Source organism: Halichoerus grypus, chromosome 3 (assembly GCF_964656455.1).
Source record: "Halichoerus grypus chromosome 3, mHalGry1.hap1.1, whole genome shotgun sequence".
Classification (NCBI taxonomy): domain Eukaryota; kingdom Metazoa; phylum Chordata; class Mammalia; order Carnivora; family Phocidae; genus Halichoerus; species Halichoerus grypus.
The window spans coordinates 29,653,781-29,677,648 of record NC_135714.1 but is presented as its reverse complement, the minus strand read 5'-3'; the positions used below and the strand labels follow the sequence as shown (position 1 = coordinate 29,677,648).

General features: G+C 35.7%; 1 protein-coding gene across 4 annotated transcripts in view; it reads left to right on the top strand.

Moving 5' to 3' along the window:
* Positions 1 to 23,868, top strand: part of ARAP2 (ArfGAP with RhoGAP domain, ankyrin repeat and PH domain 2) — a 183,982-nt gene that overhangs the window by 85,959 nt on the left and 74,155 nt on the right. For all 4 annotated transcript variants that reach the window (XM_078068483.1, XM_078068484.1, XM_078068485.1 and 1 more), the window contains exons 16-19: positions 5,279 to 5,423; positions 7,890 to 7,992; positions 8,660 to 8,858; positions 9,052 to 9,115. In XM_078068483.1, the coding sequence (XP_077924609.1) occupies positions 5,279 to 5,423; positions 7,890 to 7,992; positions 8,660 to 8,858; positions 9,052 to 9,115 (511 nt within the window). The remainder of the gene's footprint in view (positions 1 to 5,278; positions 5,424 to 7,889; positions 7,993 to 8,659; positions 8,859 to 9,051; positions 9,116 to 23,868) is intronic.

Below are 23,868 nucleotides of genomic sequence, written 5' to 3'. Positions count from 1 at the left end.
CTCCCTCACCCCCGCTTGTGATCTCTCTCTCTCTCTGTCAAATAAATAAATAAAATCTTAAAAAAAAAAAAAAAAAAGAAGCCATGACCTCTACTCTCCCTAATATGTTTTAAAAATGGACATACATGCTTCAAATGTGTAACAGGCGCAGAGAGGCAGTATCGGTAAGTGGTCAAGAGGCTCGGTTCCCAGACTTGGCTGCCTGGGTTCTACTCTCCGCCCTGGTTTCTAAGTACTTGTGTGATCTTGGAGAAGTCAGGTAACCATTCTGTGCCTGTGGACGGGGTACAAGGGAGGGATGTGTGGTAGAACTGACCTAGTAGGGTTTTTCTGAGGATTCAGTGAGTTGATGTTTATAAGATGTGTAGAAGAGTGCATGGCATGTAAATACGATGATGAGGGGATGAGAAGCAGAAGCAGCAGCAGGGGTCTATCTGTAGTCATAGCTGTTTCTGATTTCCTGTTAGCCTCTGAGTTTAGGCGTATCCTCCAGGTGGTAGCTGATAGCCAGTGTTCCCAACAGTAGCATCCATGTCATTGCATAGTATTCCAGTAGCTCACCACTGGAGTCCTTTCTTGTGTTTGAGCAAATTCCAGTAATGTTTTTCTTCCCTGATCTAAATATCAAGATTGAATAGAAAGAATGAACAACCTATCCAGCCACTCCAACCACCATACACACCAGCTCTTGTCAAACAAATAGCTTGTGTCCTGAGAGTTGCCCTCTGTGGCCCCAGTTTTATTTCTGGTGGACATCTTCTGGTAATTGGTTAACGGTAAGACTTCCTCTGTAGCAGAGTATGTGTTCTCAAATAAGAGTTGGGAGAGCATATCTGAATTGGGCTAAGCAGACCAATGTAATCTGACATAAGTTCTTCCTTGCTTCCCAAATGAATAGGAACGCCAAGGTTTCCTATCACAGCTTTGTTATTATAAATCCTCAAAGGTGATATCTTTGCCTGCCTTGTCTGACCATTTCTGGCCCATTTCCACTTACCAAAAAAAAAAAGGCAAATCAAGGGTTATAGTGATGATAATGCTATAGGACTAAATCCCCTCAAGCTCATATTTCTAACCGAAAATGAGATTGTACTCACCTTTTTAAAGGATCTGTCATTTGTTTCCCATTAGAATTTACACAATTAGATTCTGCATTTACATTTATTTTATGCATCATGCATTTGGCACTTTTTGTTTAAGACCTTCCAACGACTCCCACTTGTCTGCCGAGAAAGGCACAAACTCCTGAACACCTGTCACATAAGACTCCTGGGGCCTGGCCTCTGCTGTGGGTCTGTGGTCTTCTTTCCTATTTGCTAACTTCATGTGTAATCTGGTTCTCTGGCCAAATCGATTTTTGGCAGTTTCCCCTTTCCTTGACTTTTCTCACAGTGTTTTTTCCCAGAATTATGGAGTGGTTATAGCTCAAAATGTATTTTTCACTACTTTAATGTCTTTTCAGTTATAAATAACTATTTTGAAAGCTGTGTTTTTCTGTGAAATGGTTTATCATTCTAGTCTGAGGATGGCTTCCTTCCATGAGTGCTTCCAACCCCTAAAGGCACCCCTGCCCCCACCATGGTTATTATTCCAGACACATCTCCTCTTGGATTGGACTGCAAAATGTTTGAGAACAGGGGGTGGGATTCCTAACTGTGCAAGTCATTATCTATGTACTCAGTAAATGTGCATTTTTTTGCATTATTCTTTATGAGGATTATCCTCTTCATCTGAGTACGTTGTTTTGAAGTTGTTTTATAACTCCAGTTGGTTGGTACTTTGACTTTTCCTTGTGTTATATCTCAGAAGTCTACAGTAAATATTCATTTAAAAATTATGGCCTTTCATGATTTTCATATAACCGTGCAGAGTACACACTGTGACTCAGGATTTGAGAGTCCTGGATGTTCAGTATATCACATTCCAGTAGGCATTGATTGGGTCTCTGTGAGCATTCTTTCCCAGTACCCCTCAGGAAATTCCTTGTGCTGTTTTCCTCTGCCATTTCTGATTCAGCTTTTCATTTGGCAGTTACTCGGAATACAGTGATCCTAAGCTCTTAGGATTTTAGCCTTTTAAGTGTTTCTCCTCTTGATGGTTTTTGAGGCTAAACACCTCATCTTGTTTTCTTTCTTCTTTACCACCCTGTGATAAAGGGAAATTTAAAGAGTAGGGTAACCTAAAGTTTCTTTTAACTTTTTGTTTTTAATTGTGTTATCATGATTTCAGACTTACAGAAAAGTTGTAAGTATGGTATGAAGAATTCTCATATACCCTTTACCCAGACTTCCCAAATATTAATATCTTACATTCAGTTTATCCTCTTTCTTCCTGTGTATGTGTGCATATGTACACACAAACAGGTATATGTGTGTATATATTTTTAGAATTACTTAAAAGTAAGTTGCAGACTTTTACAAACTTTTTTTATCCTTAAGTAATCCATTGTGTATTTCTTAAAAAGAAGGACTTTCCCTGAAATAACCATGCTATAGTGATCAAAATCAAGTAATTATCTGATGTACAGATTTTATTCATTACATCTGTATGTATAAACCTTATTTATTAGTCTTAATATCTGTAGATCTAATGTATATTTTAAATGCAACATTATGGGTTGCTTGTATAATTTAATTCTTGGCAATAACTTACAATTTGAGAGTCTGTACAATTTCTACAGTCCACAAATAGGATGGCAAGATGATAATTCAAAATAATTATTTTTTATCTCAAGAGACTGAAAATTTCAAATAGTTTCTGCTTCCTAGCTCTCCTTTTTTTTAAAAAAATTGAGTTTAATGTTTTTACCTCACTTATTCGAGAGTTATTTGGCAAACTATAGACCTTGAATTACATCATTAAAACTTGTAGAAAATAACATGTTTCAGAATTTAAGTTTCATGTTAGTGTCTTTCACTAGGAAATATATGGGATGATTAGTGGGGGGATTTTTGCTCAATTCTCAAAGCTCATTGTTTTAGTTTTTTAAAGTCGGAATTAAAAGGAAGTGATAAAGATTAGTAACGGCAATGCAAAGACATTATATAAAATCACAAGGTGTTCATCCCTTTCATTTGAACTCTTTTGCATTTATATTTTTGTTGTCTAAGGTTCAGTTGGGAAAAAGCTAAATGCAAGGAGTGACATGGGTACTTTTGGAATGTATAATAATGTAAAACCCACTAGAAGAGCAAAGTAGATAAATACGTGCTTTATATTTGTACATAATTTCCAGAATTCATTAGGAGCAGAACAAGCCTGAATAGACCTGTTTCCAAAATGACGCTTTCTTCCCAGCCCCACAGTCTTCCATTAGACTCCACTCTAGCAAATAAGCATTGTGTCTTTTTAGAAAGGACCCAGAATTTTATTTTCAAAATTAAAAGGGAACAGACTTTAGGAAGTAGTTTCTGATTTCCACTATTAAGTCTCAATTCAGTTGTAGCAGTTAATAACTTCTCCTCCCCCTATATCCATTTCCATTGCCAATAACAATCTTCTTTAGCTTAAGTTCATTTATCCCAATATCGTTTCCATGTGTATGGACCATTGTTGATACCCATGGCTGCATTGACTCAGATGTTCTGTTAACCTGTATATATTACTGTACTTCCAAACTGATATTCTCATAGTTGATGCATTAGCAGAATTTGGCTCATTCTGTACCTTTAAAGTAACGCTCCATGGTTACATTGTTGTGGTCAGGCCTTATTGTTACATGTAGTTCTTAGACCCTTTCAGTTATTCTTGTTCATCAACTCTGAACCATTTCCAGTTCTGGTTCTTCAGCCCTCTTCCATCTTTATTTGGATCCCTATTGTGATTTCAGAAGCATTCTTGCTACTCTCCAAAATTGCTTGTTTCTTTTTACCCATTAAAAAAAAAACAGCTTGGCCAATCTCTTCTATTTTCCCTGCTTTTGCTTCCAGACCTTTGAGATTGCTGAGAATTGCCAGTTAGGGAACCAAGCCTTTTGAGTTGACCACAAATTCGTGTGTGTGTGTGTGTGTGTGTGTGTGTGTGTGTGTGTGTGTGGTTTTTTTTTTTTTTAACCTAATCTGGATGCAACACACTAATTGGTGATCTTTATAAGCAATTTTTTCCTAATTTTTATTTTACCAAAGCAGTACGTGCACATGCACAATACAGTTTTAATGGAGAACATATTTGTTCCTTGTTTTTTCCCCCCATTTTTAGACATTATTCTTTGTCTTTGATAAATTCTTTTTATCTGATCTTTTTTCTTGGAAGTAATATTACTTCTTGTATTACTTCTATAATCTTAAAGCTCCATCATATTGTATTAACTTTTTTCTCCCTCTTACTTTTGGGAGAGTTTCTTTTCTAAGCTTTCTCTCTCTTTTTTTTATTTTTTAATTTTTAAAATTCGTGATTCCATTTTAAATTATCAAAATGTATTTTTTGTGTTCTTAATTTCCTTTTTTAGAACATCTGTTCTTGTTTTATGCCTACGGTATCTTCCCTTGACAGTCTGATATTACTTATAGTTTAAAAAAATTATTATTTTGGTTTTGGTCTCTGTCTTTTATGTTGGAAGCTTTCTTTTAAATGTTTGGGATCAGTTGTCAGAAGATTCCATCTCTTGCTGAGAGTGTTGGGATTTGGGGCTTGGTTATCACTGGCTTCATTTTGTATGTAAATGTGGGCAGTTAACTAGGAGTCCGTAGAACGTCCTGTAACCACTTTGTTTCTAGAATGGCACCATACCTCTGTCTCCAGACCGTGCCTACACAGCCACAGATAATCCATAAGTGAATACATGTGGCTGTGTTTTAATAAAACTTTATTTATAAAAACAGGTGATGATATGGATTTGGCCTGCAGTGTAAGACCCCTTACAATTTGAATTTTAAATTCCCTAACCAGGGCATTAGGGGCACTGCAGGTTATGGCCCCTTTCTTCTTTTGCATACCTACCTCACGTCAACCACAGTCTTACTTTTTACACTACATGTTTTCCTCTGAATACTCTATAGACATCAGTCCTTGCTGTTTTGGAGTTGTTTTGCAGCAGTCTCTTATGGATCTGTCTGCGTTTCTGGTCATCAATGTCATAGTTATTTTTTGTACTTTCCTTGTTACTAGATTGTACATTTTTTAAGAGCAGAGAGAATGACAACTGTATATCCCATACAGCAATGACGTACTCTTTACACAAAATAGGAAATTAATAAATTTGAATCCAGTTATTATTTAAACCATTTGTTTTTTAAAAATGCGCTGTAATTATGACACATTATTTGTTTTAAATTCCTAGAGACAAATAAAAAGTGGTGTGTTTTGGAAGGAGGCTTCTTGAGTTATTATGAAAATGATAAGTCTACCACACCTAATGGCACCATTAACATCAATGAAGTTATCTGCCTGGCTGTACACAAAGAGGACTTCTATTTAAATACCGGGTAGGTCTACTGTTAGACAAGTGGGAGGTGAAGAATATTTCCTGATATTTATCATACCAGATAATAAGAGATTTGTTAATTCTTCATTTGCTTATTGTGGAAGAGTTTAATAGTTTCTTGAAGCCTGATCATTTTGCAGCTTCTGAAAGTTCCTTAGGGAATTTGCTAAAAAGTAGAAAAATTAAAATATTATACCAGGTACTATGAAAGGCTAACGTATTTGCATCTAATCTTTAATAAATTTATAGCATTCCATTCTAGAACATGTAGTCCTAAAATTTTTATAATTTACTCATTTAAAATGGTGGACTAATAGCAAAATTTATGCATTCGTTTAATGCATTATTCAAAGGAAAATATTCAGTAATGACTTATTTCCATTAAAATAAAAAACTAAAAGTATTTTATACCATATTGAAATGCTAAATTCCCTAAAGATTCACTTTAGCATTTTAATGGTCTCAAAAAAGTTGCAATTAAAAGAGTAAGCATTATTTATTTAATATAGTTGGCTCAAAGAATGGTTTAATAAATTTTTTGTGAGGACTTTTAAAAACAAACCATCTAATATACTTGGTATGAAAGTTACATTTTATAATGTAATTAATGAAAAACTATAAATATTAAAATCTGCATAAATCAGTTTTATAGAAACATCATATTTGAATATAAATTTTATGAGAATGGAAAGAGATTTGCAAAACTTTGCCATTTACATAAAATTACATGTACCATAGTATCATTAGTATACCATGACTAGTATATCCTAGTTAAAGTGACTTTGTTTTTTAGTAAATCAACAAAACTGATCATTAGTGATTTTGTTTTTGTTTTAATCTTTTTTTTTTTTTTTAAAGATTTTATTTATTTATTTGAGACAGAGAGAATGAGAGAGAGAGAGAGCACATGAGAGGGGGGAGGGGCAGAGGGAGAAGCAGACCCCCTGCCGAGCAGGGAGCCCGATGCGGGACTCGATCCCGGGACTCCAGGATCATGACCTGAGCCGAAGGCAGTCGCTTAACCAACTGAGCCACCCAGGCGCCCATGTTTTTGTTTTAATCTTAATAGTGCTTTTATTCCAAATGAATAATTAATGTGGCTTACTGTGGAATATTAAGATAAATGCATTCCTAGTATTCAGTTGCTTACTTAGTAAATAAAATATAATTTAAAATAATACTAGTTTATGTCAGCATGTAATCATTCAGAAATAAAACATTCTTGATAGAATGTTCCTGAAAAAGTAGACATGCAGGAGAAACCATCTACAGTGAAATAAGGTTAAAAATAACTATTGCAGCCATCCTCTGAGTCTCCTTAAATAGCACTTTATAGAGTTTGGACTCAGTAATGTAGGCAGTGAGGAGTTACATAGATTTGTATTTGAGGAAGAAAGCTGGCTGAAGTGGTGAGAGAGAGATGGGAGGAAGAGAGACCACAATTACTGAGAGTTTACCTAGAGGAAGAGATTGTTAAAAAGAGAAAAACAAAAAACAGTGAGTTGAGAGAATTTTATGATTGAACTAGTAAGAAATACTCTCTTGACTGGATGAAGAGCTGCTGTTAAGAAGAAGAAATTAGGGGCGCCTGCGTGGCTCAGTCGTTAAGCGTCTGCCTTCAGTTCAGGTCATGATTCCAGGGTCCTGGGATCGAGCCCCACATCAGGCTCCCTGCTCTGCGGGAAGCCTGCTTCTCCCTCTCCCTCTGCCCCTGCTTGTGTTCCCTCTCTCGCTGTCTCTCTCTCTGTCAAATAAATAAAATCTTAAAAAAAAAGAAGAAATTAAACCCCAGGGTTTTGAGCTTGTTGATAAAGTAGATGGTGATGCCTCTAAATTGAAACATGAGGCAAATATAAGCAGTATGGGGTAAAAAAAGAGGAAGAAGAAAGATGACTCTGATAATAGGGTATTTTGAGATTTTTTTAGGTAACAGCGGCAACGTACTTCACACGTTCCAGGAAATAGTTGGAGCTGTGGATGAGGGCCCCAGGGAAGAATTCAGGACCTGGGATGTTAGTCTAATTTTATCTGCAGTAAGGAAATAAAATTTTGGGATAAGATGAGATAATGGGCGGAAGATTTGTGAAGTAAGACAGGAAGAGGGCTGATTACGGAATGGTTTGGACAGTGTTTGCTTTAAACAGAGTGTCAAGATGGCCTGGTCTGAGAGGGAAGAGGAGACCAAAGAGAGCCCTTTGCCATATCAGTCAACTAATGAATGTCCAGGGCATTAACACAGTCATGCAGTAGAGTGATTAAGTAATCAGAAGAATATTCCTTTTGTCTGATCCAGTGTATTCCATTTATTCAAATGAATTAAAATATAAATTGTTGGGAAAATATGATAGATTTCAAAGCATTATCCAGTTTTCAAAGGGAATTTAATTAAAAACTTGATTTTTGTGTTATTTGTTTCCATAAGAGCCAAACAGAAACAGTGGTATCTTTTTATTCCCGTGTGCTGCAGGCCCATCTTTGCCTTTGAGATCTATTTACCCTCAGAACGTGCGTTTTTATTTGGAGCTGAAACATCTCAAGCTCAAAGAAAATGGACGGAGGCAATAGCCAAGGTATTTAAATATTGCATATTTACCCTAAGTCCAGAGAATATTCTTAACTTGGGATCTATGGTTGAGCTTCAGAGATCCGTAAAAATTTTACACAAGATTCTGGGAAAAATGTCCATACTTCATTAAGTTTTCAAAGGTTATAGTCAAAAGAGATTAAGAGTTTCCATCCTAGAACCTTAAGCTGAGAAACAACAACAAAAAAAGAAATAATGTAGGACCTTGGAGGAGTCATTCTTTGAATTCAGCCATGTTATGATGATTAAGATCTTTTCACTATTGTGAAGTCATTTCTATGTATGTCTCTTCATAGGTAGATGTGTTATTCATGGTACACACAAAGGGGAAAGGAACAGATTCAGTGAAAGATACAAATGGAGACAAACGTTTTGAAAAATGCCACAAATCAGCATAGATGATGTCTTCCCATTTCAATTCTATATATATCAAAAAAAAGTGGTTTAAGACGCTGCCATTTGAAAATGCATTATAGCTGTGCAGTTTTAAGACTGATAGCAAGTTTAAATAATTGTTTTGAAATTTGGGTTACTTCTAAATTTTTAAGATAGAGAAACTATTTTTGTTTTTCTACCTTCCCTCGAGTCCGTAGGTAGGGAAGGGATTTCCTATTTGCACTGTCTTTATTACTTTTCTGTATTTGTTTTAACAGCATTTTGTTCCCTTTGTTGCTGAAAACTTAACAGAAGCTGACTATGATTTGATTGGTCAACTCTACTACAAAGACTGCCATGCCCTGGACCAGTGGAGAAAAGGCTGGTTTTCTATGGAAAAGTCTAGTTTGCGTTTTTGTCTTCAAATGCAAGAAGTTCAGGAAGATAGAATGCACTTAAGAAGACTGCAGGAGCTAAGTAAGATTTTTTTTCCTCTTTCATCTTATATTTTGGATGCGATTCTTTATAGTATATGATAATAGTAGCTTTTACATAAAATTATGATGACTTATTTCCAAACATGACTAAGTAGTATTAATAATTGTGTCTTTATGGGTATTTGGTGTCTTGTTTTAAATGATGGATTCATGCTTTTCTCCTTTTTCTCCAGCAATCAGCACAGTGGTTCAAAATGGGGAAAAAATGGATGTCTTGCTCTTGGTAGAAAAAGGGAGGTAAGTGCATTTTTGCTTTTTACTCTTTATTGCAATAATTCTAGGGAGTAGGGTGTTTTGGTTATCTTCTTTGAGGGAGAAGCCACTATTTATAGCCTGTTGGAAGTTTTCTGAAGTGTGTGTATATGTATGTCTATACACGTACACGTATACACACACACACACACACACACACACACACACACTCTCTCTCTTCAATAGAAAGAATACACCAATAAAGCTTGCATATTTTTATATTTGTATGGGTGATCAATGTTACATTTGTCATCAGTGTGATCAATTATTATACTTTTCTGTAGACTTAGATTCCTTTGGGACATTCACATTTAAATATTTGGAAGCACTTTGGCAGTTGTATAAATATGTTTTCAGTGTAGGTATACGATAAATATAAATAATATCCTGAATTACCTATGCATGTGAGTCATGTAAAAATAAAACTTGATTTCTTGAATTTATTCACTTTTTCAACAAATATTAAACACTGCTTTGTACCAGATGCTGTTATAGGTATTGGGCATACAGTTTGTATGTAAAATAAAAATTCTACACAAGATTCTGGGGAAAATGTCCATGTGTTTTTGGGCATGGTTTATGCCCTCATGAAACATGTGCATTAGTGGTAGAAACAGAATATACGCAGACAAAAAAATAGTTACATAGTATCATGTCCATCAACTTTAAATGCTTGAAGAAGAATAAGGTGAAGAGAGAGAGCCTGATGGAGCAGTATTCTGTTTTAGATAGGGTGGTAAGAGAGGGTGTCTTTGATTAGAGATGTGCCTAAGGTGAAGAAGCAAACCATGGAACCGTCTGAATAGAGTGTTCCAGGTATAAGGTCAAGGATATTTTGAAGACCCTAACAGTGTGCTGTATTTAGCATGTTCACGATCTGCAGGCAAGCTGCTGTTGGTTGGGAGATTCGAATGAGTTTGAGGGTGGAAAGAAATTATTTCAGAGATCTCTGGGCCTTATCATATAGAGCCTTACAGGTAATAATATGTAAAGATGTGAATTTTATTCTAAGCCTGATGGGAAGCTGCTCATTTTGAGAGTCAGGAAGTGGAATGATCTGACTTCGGTGTTTAAAGGACTACTCTGACTCCAGATGAATAAGCCTTTGGGGTACAAGAGTGAAAATGAGTGTCCAGTTAGGATGCTGTTACAGAGGCCGGGCAAGGGATGGCAGACATAGTAAAACAGTGTTGAGTGATTGGAGCCACTGTGAAGGCAGAGGCCAGAGGGTTTGTTGATGGATCAGGTGAGTGTAAGAGTTAAGGGTTACCCCAAGATTTTGGCCTGAGCAAGTACATTAATGATAATGTTCTTTTTTTCCAGATAACAAATACAGGACAGTAGAATTAGGATATTAGTAAGTTTAGGGTAGTAGATCAAGAATTTGGTATTGAAAATGGTAACCTTGAGATGTCTATTTGACAGCGAAGTGGAGCTGGTGAGTGGACATGTGGATATACAAGTCTGGAATTAAGTGGAGAGGTTGCAACTGGAGATAGAGATTTGAGAGTCATCAGCACACTGATGTTAATTTAGCCAAGGAACTGGATGGATTCACCTAGACGAAGAGTATAGACAGAAAACAGACTTGAAGATGAGCCCCTGGGACTCCAATAATTAAAGATCAAGAAGAGGGGGATGATCCAGAAAGAGAGCCTAGGAAGGAGCAGCTAAGGGTCATATCACAACATTTAGGTATAGCCTCTTGAACAAACTTTTTTTTTTCTATTTTTTATCGTTCCTTAATTATAGTGATATAGTATGTTTAGCTCTACAAGAGTACAAGATAATTTGCAAAAACATCTATTATATAAAAATATAGCTAAATTAGCTTTCCCTTTGGTTATTTTCTCTGCTGGTGACATGAATAATGACTTTCAACAGTTGTCTAACCTGTCTTTTCAGTTTCATGGGAGGACATCAACAGCTTTAGACAGCAAGCATATTGCGGATTAGATATTTATGTCAGAGGGTGTCTTTTAATTTACAGGCATAATTAGTATTCTGTGTTTTTACTTGTTTATTTCTGGGATTATAATGATTCATGATACTTGAGATTCCGATTTTTGGTACCAGGTGATGGTTACACTGTACTTTCAGAGTACTGTTCATTATATGTTCACAAGTAACAACGAGATAGCATTATGTTGAGATAGTTTTATATTGTTAAAGTACTAGCAGAATGCAGTTTTTACTCTCACCTATTCATATTTATGGAATGCCTGTTGGCCTCCTACCATAATGGCAGGAAAAAAGTTGGTCAGCAGTACAGACTTGGAGTCTGAACTCCCAGAATTTATGTTTTTAAACAAATAAACCAAGAGCAACTTGTTAGTTAAATTTATTGCATTTATCATTTATATTATCAGGTTACTATAGCCAGTGTTTTTTTGTTTTGCTTTGTTTTTACCATTTTCAGGCTAAGAAACATTTGACCAGTGATACATTGGTTTTAATTAAAATGTTGCAAACATGGATTAAAATGTAGCAAACGGGTTGGAATTATTCTAATCAATTTGATGACTTTTTATTTAATGCTTATTGCATGCAGTGCACTCACTCATGAATGCAAAATAGGAAGCCAGAAGACAAAATGTGTTGTTATTTTGTAACATTTTGACCTTTTCACTGGACTACAGCCATCAGTAGGTGAACTCAGATACACTCCGAGTTCATAGAATAGTTGAAAACTGATGGAATTGCAAAATAATGGTCAGAGCTGCTTTAATAGTGTTTTTGATAATTTCAAAAATTTTATCTACATGTGTTATTAACAAGTCATGTTGCAAGCATTTTTACTAAAGTGAAGCACAGGGAATGTGTCAGAGACCTACAGGGACAAATATATAACCAGGTTATTTTCCTAAATCTGTTTGAACAGCTACCATACAAAATGTACCATTTGAAAACGACTATTTATCACATGCTTACATCCTGCTTTTCCTTGCTTTTGCTGTGTTCTCCAAATCAGTGATGTTCTGACCATAACAAGAATACAATGATGAGAATGTGTATAGAACTCACTGTATCAGGCACTGTTTCAAGCACTTTAACAGCCTTCTAGTGCCTATGTGATGTTGAGGAGGATAATCTCGTACCTCTAAGGTAAATTTCACCAGCAACAAGGGGTTTATTTGGGAACAGAGAATTGCAATTAGGACAAGCACACTGTAATGAAAGCATAGGCAAGTCTGGAGAACAAAAGAAAAAGAGTAGTCTCTGGGAACTTGTAGGGGGCTTTTATAAACAAAAAGTCTTGTGGAGTAAAACTGGCAATTTATAGTGGCTTTTCATTGGCTGAGTTGTGACGGTTTCTCACTGGCTGGGCAATTGCTGGGAAGGAGAACCCTTTCTTCCTCCTGCCTGAGTGGTAAAGAAGTATTTGTAGTATGGACTTGCAAGATTCCCTTCCTGTTGGGTCTGCAATTAACTAACTAGTGGTTGTGCTTGAGAGCTCCCCCTTCTGGCCTCTTGACTCCATTTTAAACAAGATTTTCTTTTATTATAAATTTTCACAAATCCATTTTGAAATCAAGTGAGGTCAGTTTGTAACTTAACAACCTAAAGATTCTTTCCTTTTTGAAACGAGAATTAAGGGGCACCTGGGTGGCTCAGTCAGTTAAGCCCAGGTCCTCGGATCGAGTCCTGCATCGGGCTCTCTGCTCAGTGGGGAGCGTGCTTCTCCCTCTCCCTCTGCTTGCTGCTCCCCCTGCTTGTGCTCTCTCTCTCTCTCTCTCCCTCTTTCTCTCTGTCATAAATAAATAAATAAAATCTTTAAAAAAATAAAACAAGAATTAAGTTTAACTTACCGACACCAAGTCATTCTCAAGAATTAAGTCAACAAATGTACCAGGATCCTGGATAAACGATATAAGTTATCAGAATTTAAAATTTCGGCATTTTATGAGAAACTTTTATCAGAAAAAATCATTTTGTTAGAAAATATTTTGTTAGAAAAAAAATATATATCTCCATATAATTCTTACCTAATTAAAGAGAGAGCAGAAAGAAGGGAGGTCAGAAGTGTGACTAGTTAAGAATGTGCCTGGGAGATGATGAGTGCACTAGATGGTAAACCCTGACAGAACAAGTACTGGCAGTGGCACCTTGTGTGGGGCAAAGTAGGCTCTCATATGCATATATCTATGTACTTATATACATAGACACATGTGTGTATGTATATATGTGTGTGTATTTATGTATGTATGTGTTATGTGAATAAATCAGCTTCAAATAGGGAATAATGGGAAGAGAGCAGGTTTGAGAGGGAGCTTGGGAAATAAGGAGTTTGATTTTAGATGTGTTGAACATGAGTTGCTTATAAACACCTAAGGACAAAGTGCTAGGAGGAAGTTGTATTTATAGATCTGGAGTTCATGTAAAGGTTAATGGGGTGGAGTTACAGGTTTTGGAGTTACCCATATATAGAAGGAAGGACAGAAAGTCACTTAGGAAGAGTCTATAGAGTAAGAAGGGAAGAATTAGTGTGTTGGAGCCTTGATGAATACACATCATTTTAGAGGCCAGATAATTGTCAGGGCGGAGTAGCTGCCTTGAGTTGTTAAGCTAGTTTATCCAGAAAGTGAGGCAAGAAACCAAGAGTGGGGTCGTAAAACCCAGGGAGAGAGAGTATTACAAGAAGGCAGGAACAGTCAGAACTGTTAGGTGCTGCCTGATGAGGGCAGATACTTCCTGGGATAATTGATGCGGAGTCCATCTGGTGACTTTGAGGTGAGCAGAAGTGATAAAGCAGAAACTGGATTAGATTAAGCCTGGGGATTGAGTAACTTGAAACAGCTGGTGACAAGTTTGGCAAGGATGTCTGGAGGTTAATAGGATTCTCGAGGTAGAAGGGATTTGTCCCAGGAAGGGTATGTGTGTGCAGTTTGTTTTAGATGGTTTGAACTTGTGCAAGTTTAAATTCTGATGGAAGGAGACACAAAAAGGGAGATACTGAAGGTATAAGAGAGAGGACAAGAAGAGAGCAAGGTCCCTCGATTGTAACCAGAAGAAAAGAGGAATTGATGGATGGTTTTGGATGTTGGAAACTTTCTAGATCTCGTGGGTGGAATGTTGAGAAAGATACCCAGTCTGATGGTTTTCAGTTGCTTTGTAAACTAGAAGATGAGGACGACTCCTGAGCTTTTTTGGCCTGGGTGACTTTACGATGGTTGTATCATTTACCGAGATAGGGAATGTGTGCTCCTCTCTCGGTACTCAAACAAGGCCAGTTAATTATAGCTGTGATTGCTTAATGAGCTGTTTTAATACCATGTCAGAAGAAGAGAATTTCACTGCATTGCCCTCTTTTTCATCTCTTTTTTCATCTCTTAGCCTCTTGGGAAATAATGACTGTAAGCTAAAGTAGACTGTTAGACTTGTCAATGACAGATAAAGTTGTGGCTTTAGGAAATAGAACAACTTCCAGTTATTCATGTTGATGGCATATAGAGATATTGTGAGTAATTGGAAGAGAGAGAAACCAACCAGCTCTAAGTTTAACCTTTGTTTCTTTTTGCTAGTGATGTCTTGAACCAGAACTGCAAATCATAAATAAATTTAATAAATTAATTTCACATCTTTTCCCTCACCTTGTCTACCTTCGATTAAAGTGCTAAAATATATTAATATTTCTTAAAGCCAAGAAGGAGAAAGAACCCCCTGAACTGGAAGAGTTCATAAATTGATAATCCTCCACTGAATATAGTCACTATTTAGATACAGATTTTAATCTTCATGGTGATTTTCTCTATGTGCATAGCATGAGTGTCTTTAGACAGAAAAATACTACAATAATATTTTGCACACACAGAACATTTTTGCTTTAAAAAGCTCTAAACAGAAGGTGTTTCAGATGGTGTCGCTTTAATGTGTATTCTTTGTATACTTTAAAAATTATTATTTTGGAAAATAAAGCTTTCTTGATTACACTTTAGGGTTTCTGGCATGCTATTTGGTGCTATTTGGTGCTATTACTGGGACTTAGATTTTGCTTTTCTTTTATGCCTTAGTTAGGATTTGTGTGAAAAAAATAGTGTTTTTGAATATCTCTTGTTAGTGAGTGTTCTGGACCGTGAGGTCAGAAGGCATTTTCCTGGGTAGTAGGTTATATATTCACTTTAACTAGAATGTTCAAAACATCCCTTCTTAAAATTTGAAAACTATTTCTCCACTTTAGCCTGCACACTCTGTGTATCTTTTTCTGATGAATAAGCTGCTCTGTGCACAATCTTCACTTTCTATAGCTACATGCCCATTTGTCAAAGACACCTATTATTAAGCTTTTGCTGAAAGGTTGTTGGTTATAATAAATACAATATGAATAACTCAGATATGTTATCAGAAGCAGAAAAGACTGGCATTTTTTTTGTTTTGTTTTTAGTGGGTGTGTGTTTGTTTTTTAAGATTGGTTGACCTATAGTAAAGCATAATACACTTGATGGCTCCCAAGCCTGGCTGCATTCAGTTTTAATTGCAAATTCCAGACATAAAGAAGCTAACACTGGAGAGTAAACACTTCATCAGTACATTCCACAATTATGGGACAGACTACGTTTCTCAATTTGGGAGATTAACGCCCTGAGTTTAAGATTCTTATTTTAGATCAATTTATTACATATGGTGTTTTTTTCCCTCTTGAATTGTATTTTGTAGCAGCCGATATGTTAGCAATACTCTGGAGGGTGAATTATCTTAAAGTGGTTTCTAAATTGTGCATGTAATTGCAAATTAAATAGTAGCCGATTGCCCAAAATATCAGCTTGACTGCTTTTGTAACTTTCTGATGATTTAATTCGTAGAGATAGTTTAATCTGAATGTTGCCAAGACAAACAAGAGATTCTCTTCTCTCACCGCCTCCACAGGTTTTGCAAAAAGAAAGGGACTATTCAAACTTATAAAGTGATTTTTTGTTAGATAGAATTACAATAAAGGGAATGCATGACCATTTAACATAAGGTAGATTTTTTTTAAAGATTTTATTTATTTATTCATAAGAGACAGAGAGAGAGAGAGAGAGAGAGAGGCAGAGGGAGAAGCAGGCTCCCCGCTGAGCAGGGAGCCCAATGCAGGACTTGATCCCAGGAACCTGGGATCATGACCTGAGCTGAAGGCAGACACTTAACCATCTGAGCCACCCAGGTGCCCAACACAAGGTAGATTTTAAAGTATATATTATTTGCTTCCAAAGTTTCTCTTACTCAGTTTAAAGCACCATCCAAATGCTAGAATGTAAGCTTATGAACAAGTAAATGTGATATTCTCTGAAGAAATATGAAAGAATGAGAAGATTGCTTCTCAATAAGTAGGAGCAGGATAATCTTTTTTTTTTTTTTTTTTTTTTTTTTAAGAGAAGCGTATTTAACTGGATCTGGAATTCTAGGTAGGATTTCAATAGAAAAAAAAATGAGGGGGCTAAGAGACTAAAGTATTCAGGAGGTGGAAACAATAGATTCAGAGGAATAGGAAGGCTAGGGAACAATGTCAGTGCAAATTGGCCTTGACCTTGAGTTCCTGAGGAGGAAGCATGATCCATTGAACCTGGAACCATATTAGTATTATCAGTTAAATGTAATTAATAGTTTGTCTTGTTCTGGAAAAGGATTGCAGGTTCTTTACAAGGGTACAGAAGATGTAGTTTTTTGAAAGATATTTTAAAACTTAAAAAAAAATACTGTTGTTAAAAGGGTGAATTTGGATTTATTCTGCAGCCAGTGGAACACCATTAAAGGTTTTAAACAGACCTGAAACAAGGCTGGTTCTTCCTTTCCTATATGTGATTGCCTAATAGTGTGCAGAGATGAGATTGTAAAATGGAGCCTTTGCCTTCCTGGGGAGTTAGGTGTTTTGACACTTCTTACTGAACTGTTGGCTTCAGAGGAAACAAGATACTTAGAATAGTATTTCTTTCTGCATTTTTGTGACACAGTCTCTGCATCTGCAGATTTTCTTCACAATTGTTTGTTTGCTTCTGGCTAAACTTCTATCCTTATGCAGCGAACTCTTATCTGAAGGTGTGGGGAAAAAATGCTGTATTTCTATAAATTAAAATGAGAGTGATTTATGGTTGCAGTGACTAAAGGAAATGTGCCAGACTCCCATTTCTGACCATGAAGAAATAACTGGCATGGAACATGCCCTCCCATTTCAAACAACTAGAAAGCCGGACAAAATATATGAAACTATTTTCAGACTCTGGGACAATAGGCATTCCAGGATTGTGATTATGAAGAGAAGAGAAACAAACAAAGTAAGATTTAAGATCACCTTGTCTCTCTACCTGCAGGCCCTTTTCAGTCCGTGGCACAGGGAGAGGGAAGACCGAAGCAGAATGTGGTGGTTTTGCTACATTGCAAAGGTAGATATAGGAGTTTGGGGAATCTGAAGTAGCTAAAATTTTCCAGAGAGAGTATGAGAACAGAGGTTAATATGTAGAAGAGAGTTTTGGAAGTCTTCGTAGCAGTTTCCTTTTCAGCTGTGGCTCAGTACTAATCTGGATATTTGTCGATGAGATTCCCAGAGGCTGGGCCATGGTACTGTGAGTTGAACAACGCCCAGAACTTAGATGACACTGGAGTGCGGTCACATTCCATCCAGCTAGATGAGACCTCATTAAACATACAGGGCATTGACAGAGACCCCAAAGGTAACACCATTGATTTAAGGCTAAACTAGCCCTAAGGTAAAGGTAGATTTATTTTTACCTTATTACTAAGCTTAAAAACAGACCTCTAGCCTAGATGTCCATTGACAGATGAATGGATAAAGAAGATGTGGTATACACACACACACACACACACACACACAATGGAATATTATGCAGCCATCAAAAAAAAAAGAAATCTAGCCATTTGCAATGACGTGGATGGAGCTAGAGGGTATTATGCTAAGCGAAATAAGTCAATCAGAGAAAGACAATTATCATATGATCTCACTGATATGAGAAATTTGAGAAACAAGACAAGAGGATCATAGGGGAAGGAAGGGAAAAATGAAACACGACGAAAGCAGAGAGGAGGACAAACCATAAGAGACTCTTAATCTCAGGAAACAAACTGAGGGTTGCTGGAGTGGAGGGGGGTGGGAGGGATGGGGTGGCTGGTTGATGGACATTGGGGAGGGTATGTGCTATGGTGAGTGCTGTGAATTGTGTAAGACTGATGAATCACAAATCTGTACCTCTGAAACAAATAATATATGTTAATAAAAAAAAAAGAATGTCTTTGCAAATCTGAGGAAAATAAAAACAGACTTCCAAAGGACCCCAGTGCTCCACAAGTAATTTAGTTGCCAGGTGTCAAACAGGCAAATGATGCCAAAATAAACATCAACTCTCTCTAAAAGAGGACAGCAGTCCTGACACTCAGCACTCATAATGTCTAGCGTATGATTGAAATTACTAGTGTTGTGAAAAAGCTGCAAATCAGTTCACAGAAACAGAACCAGAAATGAGAAGGATAATGGAATTAGCAAAGACCCTAAATTGGGATTATTAAATATTATAAATGTGTTCAAAGATGTAAAAGAAAACATAAACGTAATGAGGAAAAATGGATAATTAAAAAAAGAACCAAATGGAATTTCTAAACCTGAGCAATACACTCTCTGTAAAGAAAACTTCACTATCAGCTTAATGCCATAGTAGATTCTACATAAAAAAGAGATCAGTGACCTTGAAAGATCAATAACCTTGAAAGCATATACTAGGAGCTATCAAAACACAAGCGTGGAGAGGAAAAAGACTAAATAAAATCAACAGAGCCTCAGTGACCAGTGGGGCAATATCAAACAATCTCATGTAAGTGTTAATTGGAATCCCAAAATGAGAGAAGAGAAAGAAGTAAAAAAATCTTTGAAGAATTATGGGCAAATCTTATATGAAATTGATAAAAACTGTTAACCCACATATGTACTAAGATCAGCATACCTCAAGCATGATAATCAAATTGCTGAAAACCATTTTGAGAGAAAAAAAATTAAGTACCAAGAGAAAAAAGACACATTAAATATAGGGGACAAATATGAGAGTGTCTTGTCACAAACACTGCAAGCCAGAAGATAGTATATTGAAATCTTTTCAAGTGCTGGAGAAAAACAAACAAAACAACAACAACAACAAACTCACAAAATAAGCAAACCAGCAGCTGTTAACCTAAAATACTAAATATAGCAAAAGTATCTTTCAGAAATGAAAGCAAAATAAAGTAGTTATGGCCAAACAAATGCTAACTTACACTACAAGACTCAGTGTTTTCATTTTTGTGTAAATGCATAAGATACTCCCTTTTTCAGTTATATTTGTGGGGCATGCTGTTAGCTTTTTGGTTGTGTTTAAAATGTTCTTTTTGTAATTGTATTTATTTTTTATACAGTCAAATTTATTTGTGAAGACATTCTGGTGTTGGACAGTAGACCAGGATAGAATATGATAGTCTATCCACACTTTGTGGTTATTATGTTGCAATTTTGAGAAAATTGTTTTTTGTAAGTCCTGGGGCTTGGTTTCCAGGTCTTATTGAACGGTCTTGATTCATTATAGGATATAAGATTATTTCTTTATATGACATTGAAGTGCCCTTTAAAGTTTATGTTTGAGAAATGGACATTTAGAATAATTTATTTCTCTGTAGTTAGAGTTCTTCAAAGTAACTTTTCAAATTTTCAAGATGTAAATGAAATATTTATTTGGTATTCTTATCTAGAAATGTAAAATCATTGTTTGATAATACTTGGAATCACAAAGTTGGCCAGTATATGTGTTGAAAATGTCTTTTGATGCTTTATTCCAGGCACAGAGATTAGATAAGCATCACAGGAGAAAGTTGAACTGAGGCTATTAAATGTCACACATCTACTTCACTAGATGCTATATTTTAGGATTCAGTGCTTGACAGGTTGACTCAGGAGTTAACTTGTCATTACTTGTTCTACCCATCACTAGTTCACAAGGAGACAGCTAAACTTGTCATCATGGGATTTCTTCTGAATAGAAAGAAAACATAAAGTTTGAAATGTGCACAGTTGATGGCAGAATTATACTGGTACTGCAGGAAGGTTGTTGCATTTTGGGTTTCTTTCACTGTACCTGTTTGTTTATAAGCAAAGAGTACCAAATATTTTGTATATATTTAGAGTTTAAGTATCAAGTTAAAAAAAATATGTAAGAATCAACAAAAATTAAAACTTTCCCTTTACCTAAACTCCTGAATCTAGCAAGTCCTTATTTTGATTGTCTACGTAATGTGGGGGCTTGATATTTCTCAGGGAAGTTACCTGAGTTATATAGTTTCAGTTAGACAAATGGATCCAGCAATAGAACGCTTTTGAGCTAAAGATGATTTGAGTTAAACAAAAAGGCTAAAGCATGCCATCAATATTACAGCAAGTGTGAGATTTCTTCAAAAAGAAAATTACAGAAACAGGAGGTCAGGGCTGCTCTGGTGCAGTGGAGAATAAGAACAATAGATACATATGTCAGAAAGCAAGAGATGAAGATTATAGGCACGCATGTCAGGGAAGAAGTAGTCGTTCTAGCAAGTTCAGAAGATGTTAGCAGTGTGTGTAGTAAAGCTGCTAGCTTTATCTTCTTAGAGAAACATTTATAGAAAAGAAACTGAAGGAAAGAAAGGTGGACTTTTATTTTCTTTTTAAATTAGGGCTAGTGAATTACCAGGAATGTAAAAGATGAGCGCCCCCCAAAACAAAACAAAACAAAACGAAAAACAACAACCTAGTGTTCATGCAGCTCATTTCTTTCTCTTTAGTTGAACCCAAAGTAGCCTGCTCAGAGTTTGAAATCAAGATCAAATAGTTTTACTTTGATATAAATATACATCAGTGATTACTTTTAACTTGTTTTTCAAATGAAATTTTTTATACCTAATAATAGGACTTAAAAAACTATTATGTACCGCGAAATGCCATGCACCATGCTTATGACTAGACATACCGAAATGCTTTCTTCCTTATTGTCTGTGCCAAGTTTGGCTTCTAGCAGCAAAAACATTTATACATAGAACAGATGGTATAATAGAGGGCAAATCAGCTATTCATAATTAAGAAGGGACACACATACTAAGCATCTGGATCTTAGGGATAGGATATTAGGGATAGAGTGTCAGGGAGGGTTACCTGGAGTATACTTGGGAGAGAGTTGGAGTAGCCAGCCAAAGATCAGGAAATATTTATTGCAATAACATGTGAATTTTTTTTTAAGTGTGTCTTTAGTGTAGGAGACTGGCAGAGTTGGAGGGGAAAATATGGGCCAGATCATAAAGGCCTTTTAGTCTTGAAAACTCCAGAGCTGTAGAAGGGAAATGACTAGGAAATGATGCCATTAGCTTTGCATTTATTTATTTATCAATTCATTTTTAATTTTTTTTAATTGAAGTGTAGTTGACATGTAATGTTAGTTTCAGGTGTACACATAGTGATTCAACATTTATATATATAGTGAAGTGATCACCATAATAAACCTGTCTACCATTTGTCACCATAAAAGATTATTACGTATTAGTATATTTCCTATGCAGTACCTTGTATCCCTGTGTCACATTTATTTTAACTTGAAGTTTGTACCTCTTATTTTCTACTTATTTTGTACCCTTCCCCTATTTTTCCCATCCCTTCACTCTCCTTCTCTCTGGCAACCACCATATTATTCACTATTATCTAGGGGTCAGTATCTATTTTTTTTCCTTAGTTCCACATATAAGTGAAATCATATGATATTTGTCTTTCTCTGACATATTTCACTTAGTATAATATCACCTCTGTCCACCCATGTTGTCACAAATGGCAAGATTTTATTCTTTTTTATGGCTGAGTAATGTTTCATTCAAACATATAAACATATATACATATAAACATATATATATATATATGTATACACATATACTGTTAATTTCTTCCTTTGTGTCTTAATATTTGCTTTATATAGTTAGGTGTCCATATGTGGGTGCGCAGATATTTACGAGTGTTCTATCCTCTTGTTGGGTTGATCCCTTTATCATTATGTAATGTTCTTTTTTGTCCCTTGTTACATTTTTTTTGTTTTAAAGTCTATTTTATCTAATATAAAGTATTGCTACACCAGCTTTCTTTTTATTTCCATTTGCATGGAATATCATTTTCCATTCCTTCACTTTCAGTCTGTGTGTGTCTCTAGATATGAAGTGAGTCTCTTATAGACAGCGCATATATATATATATATATATATATATATATATATATATACATGTCTTTTTAATAATCCATTCACCCCCCCCACTTTCTCTTTTGATTGCAACATTTAGTTCTTGTTGTAGTTATTTATAGATACGTACCTATTGCCATTTTGTTCATTGTTTTCTGTTGTTGTTCTTGTAGTTTTTCTGTTCCTTTCTTCTGCTCTCTTCCCTTATGATTTGGTGACATTTGGTCCCTGGTGTCAAGTTTGTATTCCTTTTTCTTCTTTTTTTTTTTTTTTTGTGTGTGTGTGTGTGCAGCTTTTATAGATACTTGGTTTTTGGTTTCCATGAGGTTCATATATAATATCCTTAGTGTATAGTAGTTTGCTTTAAGTTAATGGTTACGTTCAAGCATGTTCTAAAAGCACTACATTTTAACTGCCTACCCCCTGCCACATTTTCTGTTGTTGACATCACATTTTACACATTATTATCTTAGTAGTCCTAGATGATTTTACTACTTTTGTCTTTTAATCTACATTCTAGCTATGTTGGTAGCTAGATCCACTTCCTTTACTATATATATTTACCATTACCAATGAGATATTTTTTCTTTCATAGTTTTTAATTTCAGTTATGGCCTTTTCTTTTTTATTTAAAGACATCCTTTTAACATTTCTTGTAAGACTGGTTGGATGAACTCCTTTAGTTTTTGCTTATCTGAGAAACTTCTTATCTCTCCTTTACTATTGCTGGGTGTAGAGTATTCTTGGTTGTATTTTTTTTTTTTTTTCCATTCAGCACTTTGAATATATCATGTTACTCCCTTTTGTAAAATTTCTGATATAAAATCAGCTGATAGTCATAAGGGGGTTTCCTTGTATGTAAGTAGTTGTTTTTCTCTGGCTGCTTTTAAGATTCTCGATTTAATTCCTGACACTGGTTATAATACGTCTTGGTGTGGGTCTGTTTGGGTTCATGTTATTTTGGACTCTGTTCCTGGACTTGGATGTCTATTTCCTTTACCAGGTTAGGGAAGTATTCAAGCATTATTTCTTCAAATAGGTTTTCTGTCCTTTTTTCTCTTTGTTCTGCTTCTGGACTCCTCTAATGCAAGTATTTGAATACTTGACATTGTCCTGTTGGTCCCTTAAACTCTGCTCACTTTTTAAATTACCTTTTCTTTTTGCTGTTCTGATTGGGTGATTTTCATTCCTCAGTCTTCCATTCCTCTCCACTGATCCATTCTCCTGCATCATTTAATCTGCTGTTGATTCCTAACTTCCTTCCAGTTATTGTATTCTTCAGCCCTGATTTCTTTTTTATATTTTCTACCTCTTCATTGAAGTTCTACCTGTGTTCATTCATTTTTCCTTTGATTTTAGTAAATATCTTTATGATCCTTACTTTGAGTCCATCTGGTCTAGCGTGTCATTCAAAGCCATTGGTTCCTTGTTTATTTTCTGTTCAGATTATCTGTTGATTAAGCGGGGTGTTAAAGTCCCCTACTATTATTGCATTATTATCAATTAGTTCCTTCATGTTTGTTATTAATTGTTTTATATATTTGG